We start from the raw sequence: 24,126 nt of genomic DNA, 5'->3' as shown, positions 1-24,126 counted from the left end.
AATCCTCAGAGAACCCTCAGAAAACCATCAGAACCCTCAGAGAACCCTCAGAGCAGCAGCCAGAAAAGAGCTCATGTCCAGTCTAGGAGTGTCACAGTACTCACTTTCCTTCTGCTTTCTCTGTGAGTGCCTTTTCTGCTTTTTTGCTTGTGCTGAGATATGATCAGAGGCTGCTGAGGCACCAGGGTGAGTAAAGCACCTTCTGTGCCAGCTGGGAGTTTGTGGGCACTTTGGTGGGGTCAATGTGGGTCTGAAAGGAGCTGTGGGGCAGAGCTGGGTACAGCCACAGCCCCCCTGTCCTCAGCTGCATCAGGGCAGGGACAGGGCTCCTGCAGCCCCTGGGCAGGGCCACCTTCCATGGAGACACCTTCCAGAGAGGCAGAGGGGTTTGCAAAGCAGGAACTGTAAAGGGATGAAATTAGACCAAAATATTGCAGGTTTTTAATGTCCTGACACCCAGAACATCCCTCTGGCTGTCCTGGATTGCCCAAACCCCTGCCAGGGGGCTCAGAGACCCAAAATGCCTCTGTGGTTTTGATTATGACCCATGGAGAAAATTACCAACCTTACATGAGGATCTGCAAGCCACGACAAATGAAGCTGAATGACAGTGAATTTATCACAGGGTGAAAAACAGATTTTTAGGGTTTTTAGAATGGGGGTTCAGGGGGCAAGATGGAGGAATCTGGGCATATCCAGGCTTTCTCCTTCTTCTTCTTCCTGGCCTCCATCTTCTGCTGTGATGTTGGCACTGATAGATTGGTTTAGAGTAGAAGCTCAGGGTCTAACATAGGTGATGGGTATTGGGAAGTTATTGTAAATATTGTACAGGTAGTTTTTAGTGTAAAAGATAATACCAGAGTGCCTGGAACTGTCCTGCTGAATGGACCTCAGCTGGACAGGTGAAAGAATTTGCTGGATAAGAAACAATAAACAACCTTGAGAATGAGAAATGAAGAGCTCTGACTTCTTCTTCAAGCACCAGGCTGGGAAAAGAGACTTTTTAAAATATCTGGGGGTCACTGTGAGCAGCAGAGACCCCAACAGTAGAGGAGAAGCATGTCCTTTAAGGTGGGCTAGGGGATGTGGGGGCGTTGGCACTCCCTGTGCAGAAGCAGAGTGGGGCTGTCCCCTCAGAGCCACTGTGCCACGTCCCAGCCAGAGGAGCCTGGAGAATCTGCTGTGAGTGTCAAGGAACCCTCTGCTTTCCATCTGGAGCAGTTTGGCATCTTATCCGGCTAAAACAGGGGATTTCATGTCCTTTTGTACTGGAGAGAAACAACCTGTTTGGGATTAATTTAGGATCAGCCTCAAGAGCCATTAGCTAAATAAAACCAAAGCTGCAAATGAGCTCCTGTCAGAGGGGGAGGAAATGCAGGACTTGGTGCTGGGTTTATTGAGCAGGTTTTGGTGTGATTTACACTAAAATTGCAGATTTGTCTGCAATGACACCTCTGGAGCTGTGAGTGTGTCCCTTTGCCTCCAGCCAGCCCCACTGCTGTGCTCTAGCCCTGCTGCTGCATCTGGGGCTGTCAGCACTGCCAGGTTTATTTTATTTTTATATCATAAAATTTGGGTTTATTTCTCACTTGGAAACTTGATCTACAGCTGTCAGCTAAGCCTGCACCACTCCAGTATCAGAAAGGAGGTTTGGCTGCTCAATGTGCATGAAATACACATTGGGTTCATCAGATTTTTTACTCATCATACAGATTTTGGGTTCTGTACTCATCATACAGATTTTGGGTTCATCAAATTTTTTTTAATACAAAATACAGATTTTGGGTTCATCAGATTTTTCACTCATCCAGTCAATGGAGTGACGTTGTCCCTGACAACATTTGATGGCACTTGAGAATTTCCTACAATAGAAAGTTTAAAAAAAAAGTTCTAAATATAAATAAAAAAAGGTCTTGGATGTGGAGACTTGCAGCAGTGACTGCTCAGCAGCTGCCAACAAGCAGCGCAAATTCACCACTCTCCTGTGGGACAGCAGAGGTCTCAGGGACATAATTTACAAATAAAAAACCATTTAATGAAGTGCCAAGGAGAGTTCAGGATGAATAAAACATCTCTGTGCATGAGCACTAACACGCACAGGACAAAGAGAAAGCTGCAGGAAGGGTGAGTGTCCCCTCCTGCCTGAGTTTGGGTTGTTTTGGACCTTTGTGCTCACAAAGCTCTGTGTGAGGAATTGATGAGGATCTCTGGGTCTTGGTGCCCTGTTCTGTGCCCACACCTCTGCCCTCCTCTGCCTCAGGGCTGCCAGGTCCATCCTGAGGCACTGAGCACTCCAGGGCTGATGCCAGCAGCTCTCAGGGACCTCCTGCAGTGGGGGCTCCTGGCCAGCAGAGCATTGAAGGGGAACTGCCCTGGCCAAGCAGGGCACCCAGGAGGGCTCCAGGAGCCTCCCCAGGGCTCCTCACACCCTTTGGAAGAGCCTGTGCCCTGTGGCTGCCAGCTCAGAGCCCTGCCAGCTTGGGGAGCCTCCCCAGGACACTGCCAGGGTCCCAGGGGCTGCTGGGCAGCTGGGCACACAGCCCTGGCACGGCTCTGCAGGGCACCAGGGCTCTGAGCAGCACAGAACCAGGGATGAGGGTCACCCATGGCCCTCGGGGGGCTGGTGGCCCCCAGCTCCTCTGTATGGCTTGTACAGGAGCACTGGGGCTTGTACAGGAGCACTGGCCAGGGCTCCTGGGGACACCTGAGCCCCTGAGCAGGATCTGCTCACCCCAGCAGGTGTGGTGGGGCTCAGGGAAGGTTCCTGAGCCTCTGAGCAGGATCTGCTCACCCCAGCAGCCATGGTGGAGCTCAGGGAAGGCACCTGAGAATGTCCCTGAGAAGGATCTGTCACCCCAGCAGCTATGGTGGGGCTCAAGGAACACCTGAGCAGGATCTGCCCACCCCAGCAGGTGTGGTGGGGCTCAGGGAAGGTTCCTGAGTCCCTGTGCTGATCTGCTCACCCCAGCAGCCATGGTGAAGCTCAAGGAAGGTGCCTGAGAACCCTGAGCAGGATCTGCTCACCCCAGCAGGCATGGTGGGGCTCAGACACCTTCCTTGAGCCCCTGTGCAGGATCTGCTAACCCCAACAGCCATGGTGGGGCTCAGGGAAGGTGCCTGAACCCCTGAGCAGGATCTGCTTACCCCAGTAGGCACAGTGGGGTTCCAGGGAACATCTGAGCAGGATCTGCTCACCCCAGCAGGCACAGTGGGGCTCAGACACCTTCCCTGAGCTCCTAAGCAGGATCTGCTCACCCCAGCAGCCATGGTGGGGCTCAGGTGCAGGATCTACTCACCCCAGCAGCCACAGTGGGGCTCAGACACCTTCCCTGAGCCCCTGTGCAGGATCTGCTCACTCCAGCAGCCATGGTGGGGCTCAGGTGCAGGATCTGCTCACCCCAGCAGGCACAGTGGGGCTCAGACACCTTCCCTGAGCCCCTGTGCAGGATCTGCCCATCCCAGCAGGCATGGTGGGGCTCAGGGAAGGTCTCTGAGCCCCTGTGCAGGATCTGCTCACCCCTGTGCTGATCTGCTCACCCCAGCAGCCATGGTGGGGCTCAGGTGTTCCCTGTGCAGGATCTGCTCACCCCAGTAGGTATGGTGGGGCTCAGGGAAGGTGCCTGAGCTCCTGAGCAGGATCTGCTCACCCCAGCAGGGATGATGGGGCTCAGACACCTTCTCTGAGCCCCTGTGCAGGATTTGCTCACCCCAGCAGCCATGGTGGGGCTCAGGGAAAGTGCCCGAGCACTGACATCCCTGTCCCCTGGCCAGAGCAGGCTCTGCCTTGTGCTCACCCTGCTGGAGGAGGCACAGGGAGCTGAGAGCACTGGAGCAGAGCTCCCAGGCTGCTCAGGGGTGTTGAGGGCAGATATCCCAGGCAGTCCCATGCTGCTCCCCTGAGCAGGAGTGTTTCCTCAGCAGTGGAAAGACAACCAAGCTCTGAGCTCTTTGCCTTCATGCCTTCCCCCCCTCCAGAGGATAATAAGCTGCTTTTAATATCTGACATGTTTATTAACAGATGCAGTTGTGACAGCTGATGACTTCATACACCACTTACCACTGAAATGTTAGTAATAACTCGGAATTAGCTGTCATAAATAAAAAAAAAAAAAAAAGACTACAAAGACAACTGGATGGTGTGTCACTCTGCAGTAATTCACTGAGACCCTGCTGGCTCTGGAAGCTCCTTTGTGGAGCTCCAGTCCGGGTTTTGCAACAGCCACACAATATTTTGGCTGGATATTGTCTGAGGAGGTGGTACCAGTGGGGTGGAATTCCCTCATGCAGGAGTTTGCACTGGATGCCTTTACAAAGCTGCATACTCTGGTAATAGTAATAATAATAAGAATAGTAATAATAATAATAATAAAAAAGCCTCCTGGCTGGTGGATGGGATGGAGTCTGCGGATTGAGAGCAGCATTTTTGGACATGCAAATTGCTCTGAGGTGATCACGAACTTTCTGCTTTGCAGCGTGGGCTGAGGGAGCAGGAGGCAGCCCGAGCTGGGATCCCGCACATCGCAGGAGGGTTTTGTTCCTCTGTGCCAAACCCGGGACCCCCTCAGGAACCTGCCTCAAAAACCGAGCCACCAAAACTTCCACACGCACCCGGCTTCTCCATGGACTCGCCATGAATCTATTTTTCGTTTATTTTTGACAGAAACGTGCGCGTAACTTTCTCTGGAGGAACTGAGGAATTTTGTAGTTGTTCTTGTAGCGTTTTAAAGCTGAGAACGCAGTAGAGTCTTTCCCGCAGGGATGAGGGAGTGACAAGCTGAAGGTAAGGGCTTCAAGCATGCATGTTTGTGCGGATGGAGCTTTTGCAACGCGGGGCTGCTAATGAAGAGCCCGAGAGCCGTGTCAGCATCTGCCCGCGGGCTCGCCTTGTGCAACGTGGATAATGAGCGCAGACAATGAGAGCGGAGCGGGATCACAGCACCATCTGTGGGATCCCCTTCCTCCCTCCCTCCCTCCCTCCTTCCCTCCTCTCCCTTCCCCCGAGCGGCTGCGGCTTGCAGGGGAGCTGGGCTGAGCTCTGTGTGTGCCCTGGCACCGTCCGGGCTGGGGACAGAGGGACACAGGGACACAGGGACAGAGGGACAGAGCTGGGCTGAGCTCTGTGTGTGCCCTGGCACCGTCCGGGCTGGGGACAGAGGGACACAGGGACAGAGGGACAGAGCTGGGCTGAGCTCTGTGTGTGCCCTGGTACCCCCTGGGCTGGAGACAGGGACAGAGGGACAGAGCTGGCTGATCTCTGTGTGCCCTGGTACTGTGTTAGCATCTGGGCTGGGGACAGGGACACAGGAACAGAGGGACAGAGCTGTGCTGCTCTCTGTGTCCCCTAGCACTGGGGACAAGGACAGGGGGACAGAGCTGTGCTGCTCTCTGTGTCCCCTAGCACTGAGGACAGGGTCAGGGGGACAGAGCTGGGCTGCTCTCTGTGTCCCCTAGCTGCTCTCTGTGTCCCCTGGCACTGTATTACCATCCCAAACTGGGGACAGGGACAGAGCTGGGGTGTTGATCAGCTGCCTGGAGCTCCAGGCTGGTTCTGTTCCAGCTGTGGGTCCAGCTGTGCCCTCTGCCCTCCCCCTGGTGCCAGGCACGGGGGCAATAGGAGGATGAGCAGGAATTTGCTGCTGGCTCAGCCCTAAGGCAAGGCTGCTGCCAGGCACCCATGGGGGCATGGGGTAAGTACAGCTCTGTGCAGCTGGAATGGGGGATCCAGGGGGAGATAATTAATAATGGGGATTATGGCAGTAATTAGAGTGGTGTGAGCTGGTGCTGACGTGCAGGGAAGTGCTGCTGGATTCAGTGAGGGTTCCTGCAGCCTGGCTGGGACTCAGCTCCCCAAGGGTCAGGGTGGCTTCAGCCTCGGTGCTGATGGAGCCAGGAGCTGTGAGATGTGGCTGGGGGTCACTGGATTGGAGTATTTTACAGTCTCAGGCATGTGTGGTCCCCTGAACGGTGGGGTTTGGGTTTAATGAGGCACTTACAGTGAAAGGCATTAAAATAGGGTAATACAGGAAATAATCCAGGCAGACAAAGGGGATGACATGACTCTGGAAACATAAATTATCTTCTTCTGAGCTCCCTTGTCACTCTGATGTCTGCCAAAATCCCCCAGATTTCATTTGACTTCCTTTTTCCAGTTTTTCTAGTCTTTCTTTCCTAGTCCATGTGTGCATGAGTGGAGCCTCCACTCTGCTGCGCAGGGGTCAGCAATACCCACACAAAAAAATCCACCACCTGAAGGTCTGTGAGCTTGGGACAGTGCTGACAGTGCTGGGGTGGCCAGGGCTGTGCTGAGATCTGCCAGGGAGTGAATGCAGTGAAACCTCTGCCTCGAGGGTTCTCTATTTGGAGTGATTTTGCCTCTTTCTGGAGGATTCTCCATGCACAGTGATTTTTGTCTGAGCTCTGTTGGTGACCCCAGAGTGGGTGAACCCCTCCTGACTCCATCCCTCACCCCGCTGTGGGGCCAGGGCTGTGCAGAATGGGTGGGAGGATGGCAGCAATGCCAGTGCTGCAACACGCCTGGAAACCACCCTGGAATAAAGGATCGAGCTGGATCAGCTCCCCCGGCCCTGCGCGGCTGCTGCGAGAGCAGCAGCACCACCCTGAGGGACGCGGCAGGGAGGAGCCGGGACCCGCTCGGGAATGCAGGGCAGGGATGCCATGAGCACGGCCAAGACCTCTGGAAAAGCAGGGCAGTGATGCCAAAAGCTCTGGAAATGCAGGGCAGGGATGCCCTGAGCACAGCCTAAAGCTCTGCAGATTCAGGGATACCCTGGACACTGCCAAAAGCTCTGCAGATGCAGGGCAGTGATGCCAAAAGCTCTGGAAATGCAGGGCAATGATGCTCTGAGCACAACCACAAACTCTGCAGATGCCCTGAGCATGGCCAAAAGCATGGCCAAAAGCTTTGGAAATGCAGGGCAGGGATGCCCTGAGCACTGCCAAAAGCTCTGCAGATTCAGGGATACCCTAGACACTGCCAAAAGCTCTGGAAATGCAGGGCAGGGATGCCCTGAGCACAGCCAAGAGCTCTGGGAATACAGGGATGCCCTGGGCATAGCAAAAGCTGTGGAGATGCAGGGCAGTGATGCCCTGAGCACAGCCAAAAACTCTGCAGATGCCCTGAGCATGGCCAAGAGCTCTGCAAATTCAGGGACACCCTGGACACTGCCAAAAGCTCTGGAAATGCAGGGCAGGGATGCCCTGAGCTCAGCCAAGAGCTCTGCAGATGCAGGGATGCCCTGAGCACAGCCAAAAGCTCTGGAAATGCAGGGCAGTGATGCCAAAGGCTCTGGAAATGCAGGGCAGTGATGCCAAGAACTCTGCAGATGCAGGGCAGGGATGCCCTGAGCACTGCCAAGCCCAGCTGGCTGTGCCACCGTGTGCAGGCTTGCTGCTCCCACAGCTGCAGCCAGACCCCAAACACAGAGCTGTACCCAACACACACAGGTTTCCTGCTCCTTTTACTGCAGTCAGATCCCAAACACAGAGCTGTGCCTGCTGGACCCAACACAGATTTGCTGTTCCCATCCCATGACTGCAGTCAGACCCCAAATACAGAGCTGTGCCTGCTGGACCCAACACACACAAGTTTGCTGGTCCTATCACTGCAATCAGACCCCAAACACAGAGCTGTGCCCGCCAGGGTGATCCCAGTACAGCTCCAGCTGCTGCTCTGGTTCTGTGGAGGAGCAGCAGGCACAGATCCTGCAGCCTGCCTGCCTCAGGGCTCTCCTTGTGCAGAGCAGCCTGTGTGCTGGCATGAGGGCCACGGGAATCCCCCTGTAAAACATTTCCTGATGTTTTACAGGGCTGGAGCTCTCTGCTCCTGGAGGGAGGCCTGTGGCACTGGGGTTGTTTTGGAGCAGCTACTGTGGGGCAGCCCAAAGCTGCCAGATTGGGCTTTTAATTTTTTTTTTTTCAGTGAAGTTTATGGGTTTTTTGTATGATAGTTTTGTTCATCATCTGTTGCACACACTGAAGTATGCAAGGTATTACTACTAATATAATACTAAAACACTTAACACACATAGAGTTATCTTGCAAAGTTTTTTTAAAGTTCTATTTTTGGAACAAATCATTGGGATGGGTTTTTTTGGAGCAGCTACTGTGCGGCACTTATTGGGCTTTTATTTTTGCTTATTGGGGCACTTTGGGGCACTTATTGGGCTTTTATTTTACTGTGGGGCACTTATTGGGCACTTGGGCTTTTATTATTTTTATTTTTTTCAGTGAAGTTTATGGGGTTTTTTGTATGATAAAAACTTTTTTGATAGTTTTGTTCATCATTTGTCGCACACACTGAATGATGCAAGGTATTACTACTAATATGATTATATAATTATATCTATATAATTATAACACATATAGACTTATCTTGCAAAGTTTTTTTAGCTAAGGTGTAAAGTTTTATTTTTGGAACAAATCATTGGGGTGGGCTTTTTTGGAGCACAAGCAGCAGCCCCTCCTCAGTGTCACAGCACAGGGAATGCAGTGTAGGAGCTGCTGGAGGAAGTCAGACCTCAGCAATGCTGTGGATATCTCTGCTGCCAGATCAGGCTTCTATTATTTTTATTTTTATTTTTTCAGTGAAGTTTATGGGTTGGGGATTTTGCAGGACTTGGCGCTGGGATCTGATATCAAATGAGGACCTTCTGGTTCGGAAATTGGACTTAATGCAGCCCTCTTTTATTGCTTCAAAGACTAAACAGAACAAAGTGGCTCTGCCTGTGCCTGTGCATGCGCTGTTTGCCAGAGGCACGCGAGACACCCTGTGGCAGCTGGGATGGCTGAGCCAGGCCTGGTGGGACCTTGCACTGCACAGGGACTCACAGAGCTGCTCCTGGAGCATCAGCCCTGCTGGTGGACTTTCCCTGAGGGATTCACAGAGCTGCTCCTGGAGCATCAGCCCTGCTGATGGACAAAGAGAATGAGGCCCCAAAGCTGCTCCTTCAGCCCTTCCCTGCCATGGTGGGGCTGGTGGAGCAGGCAGGGAGCTCTGCCATGGGGGCACCAGTGCAGGGAACAGGGCACCGGGCACAGGCAGAGCAGGGAGAGGACTCAGGGAGCACCAGGGCACATCCCTGGGTGCTGTGGAACGGGGATAACCAGGGATAACCAGGGATAACCAGCTGCCATCTCTGGTGGTTGAGGGGCCTGTTGAAAGCTCCACAAAGGCAGGCTGGGGAGTGAGCAGCATGGAGCTGCTGCTGCCACCCACAACCTTCCAGAGCTGGAGTCTGCCCTGGGGCTAGAAGGCTTTGGGGAGGTGTGTCCTGGGGCTAGGAGGCTTTGGGGTGGTGTGTGCTGGGTGTTGAAGGCCTTGGGGTGGTGTGTCCTAGGCTGGGAGGATTTGGGGTGGTGTGTCCTGGGTGTTGGAGGTTTTGGAATGGTGTGTGCCTGGTGTTGGAGGCCTCACAGTGGTGTGTCCTGGGTGTTGGAGGCTTTGGGATGGTGTGTCCTGGTGCTGGGAGGATTTGGGGTGGTGTGTGCTGGGTGTTGAAGGTTTTGGGGTGATGTGTGGGGCTGGGAGCCCTCAGGGTGGTGTATCCTGGGGCTGAGAGGCCTCAGGGTGGTGTGTCCTGGGTGTTGGAGGCCTCAGGGTGCTGTGTCTTGGGGCTGGAGGCTTTGGGGTGGTGTCTCCTGGGCTGGGAGCCCTCAGGATGGTGTGTCCTGAGCGTTGGAGGCTTTGGGGTGATGTGTCCTGGATGTTAGAGGCCTCAGAGTGGTGTGTCCTAGGTGTTGGAGGTTTTGTGATGGTGTGTCCTGGGCCTAGGAGGCCTCAGGGTGGGGAGTCCTGTCCCCTGGTGTAGGACTGGGAGATGTGGGACCAAACAACCCCTGCAAAACCCTGACTCCTCCTGCATGAAGCCACTCTGAGCACATTCACACAGAGGAAATTCAAATTCTCCATGCAGCTCCTGCAAACCCAAATTCCCCAGCTCACAGCTGGGCTGTTGGCAGCTCCGAGGGGTTCATTCCTGCTCTAACCAGGTCTGTCCTGCCTCCAGCATCTGGTCCTTCTCTGCAAGGCTCAGTAAACCTTTGGAGAGCCTGTTTACATTTGGGATCCCTGGTGGGATATAATGTTGGTCTTTCTCACCTTGTGTGGAGGAGGACTAATGGCAAATTATCTGCATGGTTTACATTTTCTGGTTTGTATTGCAGCTCCCAAGGACCAATTTATCCTGATTGAATTGCAAACAAGGCTTAGTGCCATCTCACATCCAGGGGCCAGGTCTCTCCATAAATGAACTCAGAACAATTCAGGTTACCCCAAATTCTTCCTGTAGATTGGATAATGGCATAAATCCTGCGAATGTTTAGACTGGAAATTGCTTGTAGCAACCTGAGCTTGACTGATGGCTGCAGTAACAGAAGGAACCATAACTCGTGTCCTGCAGGGAGGGTGGGGAAGGCAGCCCAGCCAGCCAGCTCCCCACAGACCCCCAGTGCTCGTGGGGGGATTGGGACACCTGTGGGTTCTGTGTGACCTGCAAAGACAGCACCTACAGTGCCCTTCAGCGCTGAGGCAGCAGCTCTGGCCAAGCCCAGGCTCCTTTTGGGCTAGAAAATGAGGAAACCAGGAGGGAGAAGTGTGTGATGGTGTTCACAGGGGTCTTATGATGAGGGAAGAGACAAGGATCTGACTCCATGTCTCAGAAGGCTGATTTATTATTTTATGATATATATTATATTAAAACTATACTAAAAGACTAGAAGAAAGGATTTAATCAGAAGGCCAGCTAAGAATAGAAAAAGAAAGAATGATAACAAAGGTTTGTGGCTCAGACTCTCTGTCCGAGCCAGCTCACTTTGATTTGCCATTAATTACAAACATCCAACATGGGCCAATCAAAGATCCACCTGTTCCATTCTACAGCAGCAGATAATCATTGTTTACATTTTGTTCCTGAGGCCTCTCAACTTCTCGGGAGAAAAAAATCCTAAAGAAAGGATTTTTCATAAAAGATGTCTGCAACAGAAGTGAGTGCTCGCTTGGTTTGTGCTGCAATCTCAAGGTTTCTGTGGCACTTCCTGCCCTGGCTGCCCTCAGCAATGGGGTCCACGAGTTTCACGCTGGCTCTTGGCACATGGGGCTGTGTTGGCTCACTCAGCACATCCATCCCTGCTGCTGTCCCCACGCTGGGGGCTGTCCCCACGCTGGGAGTGTTGTGTAAACACGGCGGAATTAAACATCAGGAGCAGCACCGTTGTCCCTCCGCAGCTCCTTGGGGACACTCTGGGCTGTGCTGCACTGATGCCATCCCCACAGGTGGCTGTGCTGGGCATGGGGACTGTCCCACAGCACCTGTCCAAGGGACCTCACTGCCCCTGCTGCCCCCTAAGTGCAGAGGAGCTGCGGGGATCCCCTGTGCTCAGCTCCCTGAACGCTGCACCAGCCCAGCTGGAGCACTTGACAGTGTTTATAAAGCAGCTTGCAGCAAACAGGCTTGGAAGTGCAGAACAAGTCGGTGTTTACACAAGTGACTAATTATTTATTTGAAAATCCTGTGGAGGAGCCGTGGGCTGTAATGACAAGCACATGGTGAGAGCTGGGCTCCTGCCCTGGCAGAGACACGGGGACACGGGAAAAATTCAGAGCCACCAGGACAGGGGGACAGTGAAAAGCTCAGAGCCACCAGGGTGAGGGGACAGGGAAATTTCAGAGCCACTAGGACAGGGGGACAGTGAAAGGTTCAGAGCCACCAGGGTGGGGGGACAAGGAAAAGTTCAGAGCCACCAAGATGGGGGGACAGTGAAAAGTTCAGAGTCATCAGGAGAGGGGGACAGGGAAAAGTTCAGAGACACCAGGGCCAGGGGAGAGTGAAAAGTTCACAGCCATCAGGATGGAGGGACAGGAAAGGTTCAGCGCCACTGGGGTGAGGGGACAGGAAATATTCAGAGCCATCAGGGTGGGGGGACAGTGGCGATGGCACAGGTGAGTGCCAGGAGTGTTTGTGCCACCAGCAGCCACAAGGCTCAGCAAAACCTGGGTCACACAGTGAAAACTTCAGAGCCACCAGGGCCAGAGGACAGGGAAAAGTTCAGAGCCACCAGGACAGGGGGACAGTGAAAAGTTCAGAGCCACCACGGTGGGGGGACAGTGGTGATGGCACAGGTGAGTGCCAAGAGTGTTTGTGCCATGGGCTGCCACAAGGCTCAGTAATACCTGGGTCACACAATGAAAAGGTCAGAGCCACCAGGGTAGGGGGACAGGGAAAAGTTCAGAGCCACCAGGGTGGAGAGACAGTGGCCCAGGTGAGAGCCAGGAGTGTTTGTGCCACAAGGCTCAGCAATACCCAGGTCACAGCAGACCAATGCTGCTGGGGCAGCCCCTCCCTCCAGGTGCTCTGCTCCAGAGGGGTTATGGCCACACCTGGAGGCCATAATTCCCCTCAGATGAGCTGGGGCAGAGGGTGCTGTGCCAGTGGCCCTCAGCAGGTCCCCCAGGCAGGGTGGGCAGGGAGGGGACAGCCCCATGGGGACCATCCCAGGCAGGGTCCAGGCTCACTTCCAGCGCTGTCGCCAGCTGTTGTTTGGGGCATCGGTGATTGCGCAGTTATTAGAGAGGGATTAAAACAATTTTCTGTTCCATTTGACTTCACAGAGAAGATGTTGTCGCCTCCATTCCAGCACAATGTCTGCCGTTGGCAGGGCTTTGCCAGCTGCAGAGAGGAGTGGGGCTGGCTTGGCAGTGCCAGAGCTCTTGGTGCAACGTGGAACTTGCCCTGCCTTCATACCAGGCATAGGGAAAAACACTTGGAAAGTACAGGGAAAATGTCAGGAGCCAGCTGAGCAAGGCTTTGGGCACTCTCAGGAAAGGATGCGGAGTCTTGGCTGGCAGCTGGGCTTTCCTTCTCTCTCCTGAATTTCACTCAGAGCTGTTGGTTTGGTGCCAGCCTGTGCTGCTGGTGCTGCCATCCCATCACTCTGTGCTGCCAGCACATTGGGCCACTCTGTGCCATGGCTTGGGGAGGGCGGTGTGGCACTCACACCTGGGCTCACTGCCCTGCACTGGGTTCTATGCCCCACGTTGGGTTCTCTGCCCTATGCTGGGCTTGCTGCCCCATGATGGGTTCTCTGCCCCACCTTGGATTCTCTGCTCCATGCCAGGCTTTCTGCCCTGTGCCAGGCTCTCTGCCCCACACCAGGCTCTCTCTTTGCCCCACACCAGGCTGTCCCTGCCCCACACCAGTCTCTCTGCCCCACAGCAAGCTGTCCCTGCCCCACACCAGGCTCTCTCTGCCCCACACCAGTCTCTCTGCCCTGTGCCAGTCTCTCTGCCCCACACCAGGCTGTCTGTGCCAGTGAGCCCAGGACAGAGCAGCTCCCGCTCCCAGCCCTGCGCAGGCAGCGCTGACCCTGCCCTGCGCCTCGGGGAATGAACGGGAGATGGGAGGTTTGGAAATTCCCTTCGAGCAGAAAGGCAGCAGTTCTGGGCAGAGGATCCCACCCCGTCCCCAGACACACCAGGCTGGCTGGGGACTGCAGGCTGGCTTGACTACCAGCCCCAGAGGTGCCCCCTTGATGGGAAACATCTTGTGTGCCTGGCACCCACTGCAGCCATCTGCCTCTCGGGGAGGGCAGCCCAGGGCTCTGGCTCTGTTTTAAACAAGTTCCAGCCATAACTACTGTTTGCAGCACTGGCAGATGGCAAAGATGCACTGAGCTTTCAAACTGGTTACTAGTCTCAGGATATGTCAGGGAAGAGATAGGTTGGATATTAGGAATAAGTTTTTCACTGGAAGGATAATAAAGCACTGGGATGCTCTTCCCAGGGAGAATCATCATCTCTGGATGTGTTTAAAAAAGGACTGGACATGGCACTGGGTGCTATAGTCTGGTTGAGGTGTTAGGGCATAGGTTGGACTCAATCATCTTAGAGGTCTCTTCCAACCCCATTATTCTGTGATACTGTGACTCTGTGATTCTGTGATTCAGAGGTTCTGGGATTCAGTGATTCTGTGATTCTGGGATTCTGGGATTCAGTGATTCTGGAATTCAGTGATTCAGTGATTCTGGAATTCAGTGATTCTGTGATTCTGGTATTCTGTGATACTGGGATTCTGGGATTCTGGGATTCTGATTCAGTGATTCAGTGATCCTGGGATTCAGTGATTCTGTGATTCAGTGATCCTGTGATTCTGGGATTCTGTGACTCTGGGATTCTGATTCAGTGATTCAGTGATTCAGTGATCCTGGGATTCAGTGATTCTGTGATTCTGTGACTCTGTGATTCCGTGATTCAGTGATCCTGGGATTCTGGGATTCAGTGATCCTGTGATTCTGGGATTCTGTGATTCTGCGATTCTGGGATTCTGTGATCCTGTGATTCAGTGATTCTGTGATTCTGGGATTCTGGGATTCTGTATCAGGGACTCATGGATGAGTCTGGAGCACACTTCTCCCCACACCACTCCCTGCCAGCACTCCCAGTGCACCCCACACCCTTGTGCTCACCCCCAGCCATTGTGGGAGTGCTGCTGTCTGTCAAATTAACCCATTTCTCCTCTTCTTTTGCAGTTCTTGCCAGCACCCCTGGACACTGTGAGCCCCTAACACCCACAGCTGAGCCCTGGACAGCGCTGGGGCTGAGCTCCTGCCCTGCTGACAGGGATGAAGGCAGAGCCATGTTCCCTGCTACCTGAGCTGCCTGCTGCTGCTGCAGCTCGTGGATATGGTGCCAGCCCTGGCTCTGTGCACAGACTCTCAGCTCTGAGGATTTAGGGGCAGCAGAGCCCCCAGCTGAGGAGCACGCTCCCCCAGCCACCCCAGCACGGAGGGGCTGCAGCTCTGGAGAGTTACTATGCAGCTTGGACTGCTTGTGGTGGTGTTTTTTCTGAGCTCCATGGATCCAACAGGCAGCAGCAAGGTGGTGAAGGGCAAGAGGCAAAGACGAAGTATGTATGAAATGCTTTTCTTCTCTACTTCTTCTCATGGTGTGAGTGTGTTTACAGCACACAGGGCTGGGCAGGGCCTGTGGTGCCCCAAGAGCCTGCAGAGATCCCCAAATCCCTCTCACCATGTGCCCTGACCTGTCCCCTGATGTAAGAGCTGAAATGAGAGATGTGGGACTCCAGGCTGCTCTCCAAAATGCAGTTTATTGTATTCAAGAGATTACAGCAGTCCAGGGTTGTGGGTGACAGAGCCTGTGCCCACAGCTGTCAGCTCCAGCTGCAGGCAGGCCTGGAGACCCTTTGGTTTTGGCTACAGTGCATTCTATAATTTTCTTTAGTTTACAATGCATTATACACTTTTCTCTTGGTCACAATTCTATACTTTTCTTTGCTGAGCATCTCAATACAGCAGAACCAATCGATACCTTAACTTTTATCTATAGCCTGTCATAACTACTGTAATTACCATATTCATGTTACTGTTCTCCAATCACTAAAAGTCAGTACATTACAGTTTAAGCTAGAAGTTGGTTTTCAGTTTTCTTGCAGTAGAAAATTCTGAGACCATTTTTTCTACTTGCAACATTGGCAATTTTGTCTGCCTGTGCTTTCTGCTTGGTAAAAACATCTTCTTGTTTGGGGTGGGTTTATCCTTTGCTCTAAGGCATAAAACCCCTTCTAACTAACACACCCTTTGCCTCCTTGGTTATCCAGTAAGACTGGCTCAGCAATTCTTTTCTTCTATATCAAAACTTGCTTCCATCTCTATTCCTTCTTCAGATTCTACATTTAAAAATCTTTTTGCCAAGCACACATATCTGTGAGACTTTCTTGTCAAACTTTCATCCTTCCCAACATCCCTGAGGCCATGGGGGGGTCAGTTCTGCCTCCAGCCCAGAGGGTCCCTGGAGGGGCTCGTGCAGGGCAGAATTGGCACCAGAGCAGCCAACTGCCCTCCTTTATGTAAGCTCATGCTAGAGCTGTTTTACATTAAAACTGGTTTAAATTAAATTATAGAAAATTGATTTTATATTAAAACTGGGACTGCCGAGCCCTGGGAGAACAAGGAAAACCTGACATCATGGCTAATTCTATAAAGGGCAATTCCCAGAGGGAGCCCAGTTTATACCTTTGCCATGGAGACAGAGCTTGGCACCAGAGCCCAGCGCTGCAGGAGGGATGGGGCTGATCCCTGGGGGTCCCAATCCAGACCAGGGGACCCTCCTGGCAGCTGGGGGCTGGGGGCTCCCTGCCTTTGGTGGCTTTTCCCAAGGCTGAAGCAGCCACAGGCCTGGAAAAGGGGCTGGGACAGGCAGGGGGGGCTGCCAGGTCATGGCAGGGGGACAGAGCAGTTCTTGGGTCAGGACAGAGGGACAGGGCAGCTCTTGGGTCAGGACAGAGGGACAGGGCAGCTCTTGCGTCATGGCAGGGGGACAGAGCAGCTCTTGCGTCATGGCAGGGGGACAGAGCAGCTCTTGGGTCATGGTGAGGGGACAGAGCAGCTCTTGGACCATGGCAGGGGGACAGAGCAGCTCTTGGGTCATGGCAGGGGGACAGAGCAGCTCTCTCACCTCTAGTCCTGGCACTTGAGCACTGTGCTGCTCTGTGCTTGCTTTTGAAGTGTAGTAAACATGGTATTTAAAAGAATACATCTTTTAAATACACAGCTTTTCTATAAACAAGGACATGGCTTGCATAATAAACTAATAAAAATAACCTGCATTCTAGTCTGCAAAGAATGCGATTGGTTTCAAAACAAGCAGCATTTTATATGATAATTGAAAGCAGAAAACTCTCAAGACATGGGATTGAGTATTTTTCTTGGACTGAATGTAGGAGCTGAGAACACATCTCTATTTTGGGGGCAGTGACACCTCCTGACTGCCAGAGAGAATGTAACATAGGCAGGGTCAGGGTGAGATCCAGCCCGGGACAGAATTAATGGAACAGTTTTGCTCCAGAGCCATGAACTCTGCTCCTGGGCATGGAGGCACTGCAGGGCAGGCAGCAGAAGGGGCTGGACCCCTTGGGCCATGCCCATGTTAGTGTGTGCCCCAATGGGCCCCAGGGAAGGGAGGCAGAGGGCTGGGGTGGACAGTGCTGGGTCCTGGGCACAGCTGGGGCTGTTTCAGGGCTGACGTGGGCAGTGCTGGGTCCTGGGCAGAGTTGGTGGGTGTTTCAGGGCTGGGGTGGCTCCCTGGGCACAGCTGGAGCTGTTTCAGAGCTGGGATGGGCAGTGCTGGGTCCCTGGGCACAACTGTGGGTGTTTCAGGGTAGTGCTGGGTCTCTGGGCACAACTGTGGGTGTTTCAGGGTAGTGCTGGGTCTCTAGGCACAGCTCTGGCTGTTCCAGGGCTGGAATGGACAGTGCCAGGCCCTAGGCACCACTGGTGGCTGTTTCAGGGTCCTGCTCCTCAGCACAGCCATGTTGTGACTCTTGTGCCTGTCCTTAGCACATCTCTGACTCTGTGGCATCCCTTACCAGTGCACCAGTGCTGCAGGACCCTTGCTGTGCCCCCATTCCTGCCCTCCCTGCCACTGGTGCCAGTGGTTTGTGGGCACAGTTGCAGAGCCCAGCACTAACCAGGGCCCCTCTGCTGCTCTTGCAGTCAGCACAGAGCTGAGCCAGGGCTGTGCCAGGGGCTGTGACCTGTGCTCCGAGTTCAACGGGTGCCTGAGGTGCTCCCCCAAACTCTTCATCCTCCTGGAGCGCAACGACATCCGGCAGATCGGGATTTGCCTGCCCTCCTGTCCCCTGGGCTACTTCGGCCTTCGCAACACGGACATGAACAAGTGCATCAGTGAGTGTGGGGCTGGGGGAGGCTGTGGGCAGGGCAGGGGCTGCTGTGGTATTGGAATATTTACCAATATTGCTGGACAGGACGTGCCTGAGCTTGTCTGGCCTTGCTGCTGAACCAAACAGTGGCACTATTTGGTTCAGAGGCCTGTGGGCCTGTGTGGTGTTTCACCCAGAGACACTTTGGGCTGGCTGGGTGTGTGGTGTTTCATCCCACAGACACTTTGGGCTGGCTGGGTGTGTGGTGTTTCATCCCACAGACACTTTGGGCTGGCTGGGTGTGTGGTGTTTCACCCCACAGACACTTTTGGCCGGCTGGGTGTGTGGTGTTTCACCCCACAGACACTTTGGGCTGCCTGGGTGTGTGGTGTTTCACCCCACAGACACTTTGGGCTGCCTGGGTGCTGCAGCTGGGCCCGTGGGGACAAGTCCAGGCCTGCAGGAGCTCTGGTGGTGCTGGGATGGAGCTTCCCCCATAACAGGGGCTGTTCCTCAGGTTTCCCTCTGGCAGAGAAGCTTTAAGGCGCTGGTGAAGGAAAGGAGTCGGTTCTGATGGAGGGTTTGGATGCAGAGCTTTATTCTGGCCCACAGGCCTCTGAATGCAGCACCAGCTCCAGCAGAACTCCCTGAGCCCGTGGTTGCTGCTCCTTTGAACCCGGGGAGAGGGGCAGGGAAGGGGCAGGGAGCCACCAAGCAGGGACAGGAGGGGAGAGACAAAGGGACAAAGGACACCTGGATGGCCCAATGCCCCCAGGGGTAGAGGGCATCCTTTGAATCTGCCAATCACTCGACACCTTCTGGAATTCCAGGAGTGACAGACAGTGCTGGGAGGGGAAAGGAGAGGTGACTGACACACCTGGGAGGCAATCATCAGGGGAGGGACCCGAGGTTCTGGGGTAAACCCTGAAATCACAGCACAACACTGTGGCTCTGGGGAAGGGGTGAGCAGGGCTGAGCATGACAGCCTAAGAACAGCCCAGCTCAGCACTGCACAACCATGCTGTGGATGTGGGATCTTGCAGGACCTTTGGGCAGTTTTGTTACGTGGGTTGCCAGACTGGCAGCCTTTGTGAGGAGGGAGATCCTTTCAGGCACTCAGTGCCTCTTTTCCTGCCCTACTGTTCGCCAGACTCAGGCAGCTCTGAGTGAAATCCCTGACTTGAGTCCTGTAGCCAGAGCATCAGAAAGAGCTGGACATGAGACCTGGGATCAGTGCCCTGGCAGGTCCATGCACAGCACCTTCACAGCCAGCTTTCCATGCAGCTCCCTTTCCATGCAGCCTGTCCTGCAGCTGCAGCTGGAGCCAGGGCTGTGTCCTTTGCACCCTCCCCTTTGGCTGGCCATGCTCAGCTGAACCCCAGCCCAAAACCTTCCCACCCTGCCTGATCCTGGCCTGGCAGTGGCTGTGAGAGCTGCAGCACACGGCTGTCCTGCACAGGGAATGGGGCAAAGAAAACTCACTCCTGAGTGGCACAGGATGTTCAGAGCCTTGGCTGCTGTGAGCCCCCTGGCTTGGCAGTGTGGAGCTTCTTGACCCTTCTGCTCACATCAAACTACATGATGGCTTTGGTGATTTTTTTTTTTTATTATTTTTTTCCTCCTCCAGAATGCAAAATTGAGAACTGTGAGTCGTGTTTCAGTCGAAACTTTTGCACAAAATGTAAGGAAGGTTTGTATTTGCACAAAGGGAGATGTTACGTGACGTGCCCCGAAGGCTACGCTGCTGCCAACGGCACCATGGAGTGCAGCAGTCCTGGTAAGCAGCCAGGGGTGCTCAGGGGATTTAGGAACCTGCTGGGGAAACACAGACTCAAAGGGGTGCTCTGGGACTTAGGAACCTGCTGGGGAAACACAGACTCCCTTGCAGCCTAAGATGGGGGAGAGGTGGTCTCCGGGATGGCCTGGAGCAGGAGTTACAGCTGGGCTCTCTCGTTCTCTGCAGCACAATGTGAAATGAGTGAGTGGGGTCCGTGGGGCCCTTGCTCCAAGAAAAGGAAGCTCTGTGGCTTCAAGAAGGGCAATGAGGACCGGACCCGGCGGATCCTGCAGGCGCCCTCTGGGGACGTGTCCCTGTGCCCGGCCACCACGGAGGTGCGGCGCTGCACGGTGCAGAAGAGCCAGTGCCCCGAAGGTGAGCAGAGCTGGGGGCTCCCATCCCTGCCCTCACCCCAGGGAGCTCAGGGATAGGCAGTCAGCCAATTGAACAGTGTCACAATGTGCTGTGCAGCTCCTGGCTCCTCTGAAGGGCAGGGGATGGGGATGGGATGGCACCTGGAGGAGCTGCAGGTGGAGGGGGCTCAGCTCCCAGCTTGGCACAGCTTGTTGTGTGCCACAGGTTTCACCTATTTTACAGAATTCACAGAATGGCAAGAATGGAAGAGACTTTCAAGATCCAGTCCAACCCATGCCAAACCCCCCCCCCCCCCCCATTTTAGTTTCTTCCCTGGCCAGAGAGCAGCCAGGGGTGCATGCCTGTGTGCTGTCGTGATAGGAGTTGTCTTCTCTACCAGAATTGATCTGTTTTTGCCAGGAATTAGAGTCTTCAGGATGAATGGTGGTTTGGTTATCTTGCTACAGAATGGACAAGGATTGCAGCTGTGCTGAGTTTTCTGAGGGGAAAGGGCTCTGAGCAGGGATTAAATGCACAGGAATTAACCAGGGGGACAGGGTGAAGGGGACAGCACCGATCTGTTCCCCCCACTCCACCTCACGCTGCCCCTTTGCTTTACTGCAGGGAAAAGGAAGAAAAAGGAAGAGCAAGGAAAGCAAGATAATGGGAACAGAAATAGGAAAGACACCAAAGACACAAAGTCTGGCACCAAGAAGAGGAAGAACAAACAGAGAGGGGCCACGGTGCCCGCGACGGCCGCCAGCCCTGCCCAGTAGCTGGCAGCGTGTCATGGATGGCAAGACTCCATTGCTGCTATGTATATGAAAGCTTTATTGAACAGAGCACTGCTACACCATGTAACGTGTCCAGAGACAGACATATACTCCAGACTGACCCACGGACTGACAGAGGCCACACACAAACCCTGAAGGAGGCTGCAGACACACACCCTGCCCAGGGCAGTGGGAGAATGCTGCTGAGGAGTGGGAGCAAAGCCACAGCGTCCCCAGGGCTCTGTGGGGACACTGCAGGGAGGAGAGGTGGAGCATGAGCCACTGAAGGACCCAGACACGGGATTGATTTCATAATCAAGGCCTCAAATGGAGCCCAAGCACACAGCCCCACTCAGCCAGGGGATGAGACTGAACCCCCCAGACACACACAGCAGGGGCCTCTTTCTCTTCCCTCACCCCTTATTTTGTGTTTTAAGCTGTATGACTTTATCATTGCAAATACATGTTTGTGGTAAGAGGTCAGTGGCATCTGCCCTGAATCTGCTTCAAAGAATTATTTCAAATTAAAAAAAAACAAAACCCAAAATCAAAATGACAACCAGCTTCCTGAGTGTGTGGTTCATACCTTGGCCCCTATGGAGGCTGGTGTCCCACAGGACAGAGACTCACTTGTGGAAGGGAAACTCACCAAAGCTTTAAGAAAATCCCAGGAAATGCTGCCAGCACAAATCAGCCATCCTGCAAGAGGGATCTGAGCCCCGAGGAGCTCCCCACTGAAGGATCCACTTAACACACAGCAGATTGAGAAAATGAGAGGTTCCAACAAACCACAGGTTGCTGAAACATTTTTTTTGAATGCATACAGACTGTGACTGGGGTCTGCTCCAGCACCCATGGGCAGTGGATCCATACACATGCATTTTTTACCTCCTTTTTATCTCCACTGCAGCTTTCCATTACACATTCTGCACTTGTTCCATACACACACAATTCCTGTAGAAATCAATGGAAGTCCTATGTGCAGAAAAGCACACTGGGACTCTGCTCAGCCAGTCCCAGCTGTGGGACAATCCGGGGCTGGGGACAGCTGGTGCCACCCCAGTGTGTGGCAGGAGGGAGGCAGGAGGGAGGGGAAGGCACAGCTCAGGTCCTGCAGGAGAGAAAAAAAAAAATTTTGAATTGGGTAGAAACTACCTGTGTGCTGGAATTCCCTGGATTCTCCTGCTCTGCCAGAGCTGCCACCTGAGCAGAGGAACTGGGACAAGGACTGGTGAGCCCTGCGTGGCTTTGCTGCCTGCTCTGCTCAGGGCAGGGTCACAGAGGGGCTCCTCTTCACTGCCCTGGGGTTTTAAAATGTGATTTCTCTGTGTATAAATACATAGAGACACATTTCGTTTCTCTAGAGTTCAGCAGAAGCTCTCTGCTCCCAAGGATGTGCCATGGCTCTCAGGGTGGATCAGGGACATGCTGCTGGAGCTCCACTCCCCTGGTAGGGCAAGGGGTAGGGGAAACTCACCCAGACTAACCCTGGTGAATCCAATCTTGGCCCTACTGCTTCCATAGCACCAGAGGGGCAGGGGAAACTCACCCAGACTAACCCTGGTGAATCCAATCTTGGCCCTACTGCTTCCATAGCACCAGAGGGGCAGGGGAAACTCACCCAGATTAACCCTGGTGAATCCAATCTTGGCCCTACTGCTTCCATAGCACCAGAGGGGCAGGGGAAACTCACCCAGATTAACCCTGGTGAATCCAATCTTGGCTGTACTGCCTCCATCCCATCTCTGCTCTGTGGTTTGGAGCCAACAGGTGTGCAGGAGAGAGCTCCTGTTCCTCTGAGGGTCACCTGCCCACACCCCCAGCCCTGGTTCTCTCCTGGTGCTCACTGGGGACTCAGCTCTGGCCAGAACACCCCAATTCCCTCCAGCCAGGCACCCCAGGGCTGGCTTGGCTAGGGGCAGGACATGGAGGCTGCACATTGTTTGGGCTCCAGAGCTGTACCAAGCTCTCCCTGACTGCTCTGCTGGCAGAAAAACCTTTCAGCCTCTCGTCCACTTTGTGTTTAAGTAAACAAGAAGCTGTTCCATCTTTGAAAGGGGATTCCATTTCAGCACAATGATAAACGACCAGCATACCAAGCAGGGGGGAGAAAGAGGTTCTTAAAAGTCATCCTTTAAGTTGTTTATGGATCATGTTCATATGATTTTTGAAAGCTTCCCAGCTCAATGATCCAACCTTGCTCTATTTTCTAGCCTGTGAGAGAAGTATTTTTACTTGTCAGCAGAACCATTTTCCCTTCGAGTTTTAGCAGCACCCACTGGTGAAGCTCAGCTCCCTCCTGGAGCCACGTCCCCAGCGAGCTCTCAGTGAGGATTAAGGAAGAGAAAATGCATTAGGAAAGTTTCCTACATGAGGCTCTGGTAATGACTTGATTCCCTACAGTAACTCCTGGCACTATTAGCACAACTATTTCAAAACTAAACTGCATGTAATAAATCAACAGAACCTATTTTAGAGAACTCTAGGGATTATTAGAAAATCTGACAAACTTCTTTCTGTTGTAGCCTTTCCCCTACTTTCTTCCTTTTTTCAGAGCAAAATGGGAAGAAAAAGGGACAAAGGCAACAGGAAGTTTAAGATGAATATTAAGAATATCCAAGATTTTTCAGTAGGGGTGATTTTAAAATTAAATTGTTTTAGAACAATTAGGAGAAAAAATATTAAAAAATAAATCCAATTTATTTTCTTTTTTTTTTTTTTTTTTGAGTCAGCTCAAGAATTGTGCTTATTCCCACTTCCAGAGAGCTGGTTCAGTTATGAATTTAGGAACATTTTGCCTTTGACCAGCATGAACTGCACACTGAGCTCCCCAGTCCAAGCTGAGATATCCTCAGCTGGGTGATGTCACCTCAACTCACACACATGTGAACGCTCTCTTTCCATGCACTAAATGACCCTGTTGTGGTGTTGTCTCCTTGGCATCACTGTAAAATACATGTCTTTAAACAAATAAATCAATAAATGGGTTTGCTGAACCAGCTTCATTTGTTTATTCACCAAAACTGGAGTCAAACCCAACTGATCAAAAATGTCCACAGATACAGGAGCCTCTCCTGAGAGCCAAAGGACCACATGGATCATGGATGGGAATGTCACTGCTCCAGCTCCTGCACCTATTCCCACCCTTTGCTTTGACCAGCTTGGTGCTGGACTGGAGCAGCAGCTGCTGGATGCACAGAGAGACAGACAGACAGACATGGTTTGTCAGGAGCTCCACTGCACAGGGAACAACTTCATTTTCCCTGGTGTTATTTGCTGGACAGAATTCCATTAACTCAGAATCTGCAGGATGGTTTCCAGTCTGTCTCCTCAGATTTTGAGCAATGCATCCAATGCCATGGGGGGAACAATAATGGGCAGCTTGCAGTTGTGGGTTTGGAATTGTTTCATTTCTCTCTTATTTGCTGAGATTTGGAACCTAAAGAAGATGAATGTCACCAAAGAAATGTTGGTTCTATCACATTCTTAACCCTCTCTGGGTAATACAAATCTGTATTTTTCATCATCTACA

The 24,126-nt window shown here is 53.1% G+C and overlaps 1 protein-coding gene across 1 annotated transcript; it reads left to right on the top strand.

Moving 5' to 3' along the window:
- Positions 1-4,394: 4,394 nt before the first annotated feature.
- Positions 4,395-23,590, top strand: RSPO1 (R-spondin 1). Its single transcript, XM_059488708.1, has 6 exons — positions 4,395-4,780; positions 14,542-14,918; positions 17,524-17,715; positions 19,318-19,467; positions 19,654-19,842; positions 20,446-23,590. Exons 2-6 carry the CDS (start codon positions 14,825-14,827, stop codon positions 20,595-20,597), a joined length of 777 nt encoding a protein of 258 aa, XP_059344691.1. The 5' UTR covers positions 4,395-4,780; positions 14,542-14,824; the 3' UTR covers positions 20,598-23,590.
- The last annotated feature ends 536 nt before the right edge of the window (positions 23,591-24,126 follow it).

This window comes from Ammospiza nelsoni, chromosome 25 (assembly GCF_027579445.1).
Source record: "Ammospiza nelsoni isolate bAmmNel1 chromosome 25, bAmmNel1.pri, whole genome shotgun sequence".
NCBI classification, from domain to species: domain Eukaryota; kingdom Metazoa; phylum Chordata; class Aves; order Passeriformes; family Passerellidae; genus Ammospiza; species Ammospiza nelsoni.
The sequence above is the reverse complement of the archived record's forward strand: the minus strand, read 5'-3'. Positions and strand labels throughout refer to the sequence as shown.